Source organism: Haliotis rubra, unplaced genomic scaffold, assembly GCF_003918875.1.
Source record: "Haliotis rubra isolate DU_JTF1 unplaced genomic scaffold, ASM391887v1 Scf51, whole genome shotgun sequence".
NCBI classification, from domain to species: Eukaryota; Metazoa; Mollusca; class Gastropoda; order Lepetellida; family Haliotidae; genus Haliotis; species Haliotis rubra.
The window spans coordinates 326,370-331,879 of NW_025767202.1; the positions used below are offsets into that span (position 1 = coordinate 326,370).

Genomic DNA, 5,510 nt, shown 5'->3' on the forward strand with positions numbered 1-5,510 from the left:
GCTACATCAGGCACTGTATGTGTAACCCTCCTTCTAGGAATAACATTCATCTTATATTTACCCATGAGGACTTTACACCACTAACAATCGCTTCACGTTTATAAACAGCTGGAGTAGCGGTGGGGTAGCCTAATGGTTGCAAGCTTGAAATTAGATGTATCAAATAATACTGATTAATATCTATGTATCCAGTAGAATGAGTTGATCTCAAAAGTCTGGACTAGTTATTGCACTAAGTTGCACAATAGGACGGAACCCAGTCAGCAGGAAACGAGACTGCTTTGTAATCAATGTTTTGACTTGGCGGTTATAACATAATCCTTTCCCCAAAAAATAGCTAAAATGTATAGAGGTCATATTTAATGAAACTGGCTATAGCTCTTTCTAGTCACCACACTGTGTTCCCCCCTTGTGGGGGCGTGGGGTAGCCTAATGGTTAAAGCGCCGAAGACCCGGGTTCGAATCAGTCAGTCAGTCTCCCCCCCCCCCCCTGTACCTAAATCTACCATTTCCTGACCATTATGTGATATACCAACCCAAATTTTGGGTGCAGAGATTTCGATTTCTTCTAAAGGTACAAGCAATCGCATATTCAAAATATAATTGGTCCTTGGAAGTTATTCAACATATACCCACTTCACTTTTTCACTCATCTTGCCATTGCTTACGTTTAACCTCTAGAACTAGGTAGGTGGCACAACATTCCCCCAGACGAGACAATTTGTAAACTCTGCTGCATGTGCAAGGTTGGAGATGAATTTCATTACACTCTTCTCTGCCCTCTCATGAAACATCTTCGGAAAATGTATGTCCCAAACTTCTATGGTAAAAAAAAAATATTATCTTAAAATTTTAAAAGTTGTGTAACAAATACAAAAAATCTGCACATTCTGTAAAATCATTATGCAAACCATAAAATAATTATTTCATGTAAACCATCCCGCCACATTTAATAGACTAAGTATATATGTGCCTCTTATCCCGGCCTGAGCATAGCTTATATTTGGATAAAACTTTCTCATAAAAGTCGAGAGAGATTCTTGCACTTGTTAGGGTTGAGACCCATCCGATATTCGAACGCAGACGTACAGAATAAGGCAAATACAAACACAGATCTGTTTCATAACCGCGGAGCACACCAGGTCCACCATCAACCGGAAACCAATCAACACTGTCCCTTTTGTTTCAGTCTATGCCAGAATCGGTAGGTATGGACGACGTAGATTCTGCCGGATGTTGGGTCGCCTGGCTCGTGGGATGTACTACCGGCGGGGATACAGTCGACTACTAGGGGTCCTGGGAAGGGCGTGTCCTAACATTGCCTCTTTCCTCAGTCAAGTCTCACCGACCAGACCACCACAAACTCCACGTCCAACAACAAGACCGACCACAACTACAAGAACCACAACGACAACCACCACCACCACGTCAACGACCACGACCACCACGACTACCACCACACCTGCACTAAAATGTACGATCATAGACAAAACATATCGTCCTCAGTCTAATATTCCAGGAGGCACCACTGTTACATATTCAGAAATAGATTCTTGAACCTAAAACTGAAAGAAAATATTACTCTTCAGAAACATACTCTAATTTCATATATATGATTTGCTTCCTGAAGCTTGCGGCACAGTCTTGGATCCTGCCGTCTCGAACCAAATACGAAACACACTGGTGTCCCTGCGCGTGGTAAATGGGGCTTCGGCCAATGTCGGGGAGTATCAGTTCACAACCACCCTCCTCATCAACGGACGGTTTGCCTGCGGCGCCACCATCATCGACTCTACTCACATCATGACCGCTGCCCACTGCACTGCGTAAGTCCTTAGCCTGATTAATGTCATGATGTCATGTCATGTCATGTCATGAATGAATGAAGAATTGGTATGGCACAGCTTTCTTTTGAACATATTTGAAGATGTTTATTATTTTCTGCAACGGGCAATACCTGTGTGAAATGTTACAGTGAATGGGTATGGTTTTACGCCGCTTTTAGCAATAATCCCGCCATATCAAGGCGTGGGACACCTGAAATTGGCTTAACACATTGGACCCATGTGGAGAATCGAACCCCGGGTCTTCAGCGTTACGGGCGAACGTTGTAACCATTGGACTACTCCAACGCCGCAAATCTAACGCGACGTGAAAATGCTTATAGTTCAATCATCCCCCTTGAAGACGTTATCACAAATCAAAACACATTTATTAAATCTATTATAAGATAAGAAAAGCATAAATTAGTTTTAAAACAATTTTAATGCAAAATGTTAAAATTCCTGATTCTCTGAAGTTCCTGAATGCTATTCCTGATTCTCTGTCACGGTGCAGTGATCAAACTGCGTCGTCACTCTCTGTGGGCGTGGCTGAATTCGACTTGACCCAAGCTGATGGAGAGCAGGTCATCCAGGTGTCCACCATCACTGACCACCCGAACTACGATTCAGTTAACACGAGTGAGTATCAGCAACGAACACAGCAATAATACATGTGGTGTGTGCGAGTGTGATTGTACGCCACGTTCAGCAATATTCCAGCAATGTCAAGGCGGGGAATACAAAAAATAGGCTTCATACTTTGCACTCATGTGGGAAATCGAACCTGGTTATTCGGTGTTAAAAGTGAACGCCTTATCCTCTAAGCTACCCGACCTGATGGTGGTTTGCTTTAGGACCGCTTTCCGCTAACAAACCCGAAAAGCAAGAATATTGGTTACGAGGTCGCGGAGTTCGACTTAACATATCGGTTGGTCAGGCTAGGTGACTGAATTGTATCATGCTATCGTATCCCAAATGAGTGCATCGCAATATTGATCGCTGCACTGTTTCGACCAGATTGGATTATTCTAAATCCGCTTCAATACTGCTGGAATACTGATGAGTTCGATGTTAAGATCTTGGTACAAAGCGATATTTCAGAACACATTATCATTAACATTGTCAATTACTGACATTAGAGACATATATCCTGATACATTTCAGTCAATGACATCTCGATACTAACCCTGGAAAGGCCTATTGACGGTATAGACAATGCCGAGCCTGTGTGTCTTCCTACTGGCTCTCAATGCACCAACCTCGTCAACCGGCAGTGCACCGTCACCGGTTGGGGAGCGACAGCTACGACTAATGGTCGCCCAGGTACGGATTAACAATCACAGGTAATCGGAATAACTGAGAAAACAGATTTTTACAATATCCTGGTGTTGACTGTGTCTGAATAAGATATTATACAGGTAATATTCTCATATCATTTTCCACTTGGTTTATTTTGGACCTATAGGAATACCCTTGTCTAAAGTTGAGCACTGTTTCAGTGGCGTTCCCGGACACGCTGCAGGAGGCGGTAGTCGCCACCTACGATGCCGCGAGATGCCCGACAAACTCCCCCGCTTCCTCCAACGTCAACACTCAGATCTGTGCTGTCGGCAACACCGACACCTGCAACGTAAGGCTTCACCAACTCATACACAGTGTTATACAACAACTCATACACAGTGTTATACAACCAACTCATACACAGTGTTATACAACCACTCATACACTGTGTTTACAACCAACTCATACACAGTGTTATACAACCAACTCATACACTGTGTTATACAACCAACACATACACAGTGTTTTACAACCAACACATACACAGTGTTATACAACCAACTCATACACAGTGTTATACAACCAACTCATACACAGTGTTATACAACCAACTCATACACAGTGTTATACAACCAACACATACACTGTGTTATACAACCAACTCATACACAGTGTTATACAACCAACACATACACAGTGTTATACAACCAACACATACACAGTGTTATACAACCAACTCATACACAGTGTTATACAACCAACGCATACACAGTGTTATACAACCAACTCATACACAGTGTTATACAACCAACTCATACACAGTGTTATACAACCAACACATACACAGTGTTATACAACCAACTCATACACAGTGTTATACAACCAACACATACACAGTGTTATACAACCAACTCATACACAGTGTTATAGAACCAACACATACACAGTGTTATACAACCAACTCATACACTGTGTTATACAACCAACTCATACACAGTGTTATACAACCAACTCATACACAGTGTTATACAACCAACTCATACACTGTGTTATACAACCAACTCATACACAGTGTTATACAACCAACTCATACACAGTGTTATACAACCAACTCATACACAGTGTTATACAACCAACTCATACACAGTGTTATACAACCAACTCATACACAGTGTTATACAACCAACACATACACAGTGTTATACAACCAACTCATACACAGTGTTATACAACCAACTCATACACAGTGTTATACAACCAACACATACACAGTGTTATACAACCAACTCATACACAGTGTTATACAACCAACTCATACACTGTGTTATACAACCAACTCATACACAGTGTTATACAACCAACTCATACACAGTGTTATACAACCAACACATACACAGTGTTATACAACCAACTCATACACAGTGTTATACAACCAACTCATACACAGTGTTATACAACCAACTCACATTACAATGAAAGATTGAACCAACTGATACACTCTTAAAAACCGACTCTAACATTGTCACATTACAACGTCAGATTGAACCAACCGATACACTGTGTTACAAAACCGACACTAAAATTGTCACATTACGACGTAAGATTGAACCAACCGATACACACTTACAAAACCGATACTTACATTGTCACATTACAACGTAAGACTGAACCAACCGATACAAAGTGTTATAAAATTGTTACTTACATTGTCACATTTCTTCGAGACATGTACTTCAGTAGTATATTTGTTTGTAGATGATTTATTTTGTGTTCATCGGTTTGCTCAGCTGAAGCTGAAGATGAGAGGCATAAAATATGCATGGCTTCATATGGATTCGTGCGTTTCAGTTCTATCAACTTCTGAGTAAGATCAATGCAACCTGATCACACCTGTACCTCTGTTCCCAGGGGGACTCCGGCGGGCCGCTGGTGTGCCAGTATGACGGGACGTGGGTTCAGTGTGGCATCACCTCCTATGGACCTGCCAACTGTAACCTGGCCGAGACTAACGGCATCTACACCGACGTCTCCGCCTACACTGATTGGATCAACTCCGTTATCAGCAGCTAGATGTACGTGTAACATACACGAAATAAAACAGCTTGATAGAAACTACTTGGTGTATATTTGTTTTGTCCGTTTCTTGTCTAACGTCCGTATCAGCAATATTCTACCTATATTGCAGATTTAGTGTATGTATCCTTTACGACCCCAATAAGTGATTGAGTTAAGCGTCTGCTACAATATTACAGGTCTAAAGCGGTTGTGTGGATTACTAATATATTCTATTTGCAAAAAATATTGAAATTAAAGTCTGAAGAATGATATGTCTTTGTGATGGACACAGTACACTCATACTTTTTCAAACACCTGGTGTAATTAACACATACATTGGATAGAATGGGA

General features: G+C 41.4%; 1 protein-coding gene across 1 annotated transcript; it reads left to right on the top strand.

The window, feature by feature from the left end:
• The first annotated feature begins 1,017 nt into the window (after window positions 1–1,017).
• Window positions 1,018–5,207, top strand: LOC124292227 (chymotrypsin-like elastase family member 2A). The gene is made up of 4 exons (XM_046729279.1): window positions 1,018–2,462; window positions 2,988–3,146; window positions 3,323–3,453; window positions 5,013–5,207. The coding sequence occupies exons 1-4, from the start codon at window positions 2,267–2,269 to the stop codon at window positions 5,172–5,174; spliced, it is 648 nt and encodes a 215-aa protein (XP_046585235.1). The 5' UTR covers window positions 1,018–2,266; the 3' UTR covers window positions 5,175–5,207.
• Window positions 5,208–5,510: the final 303 nt, after the last annotated feature.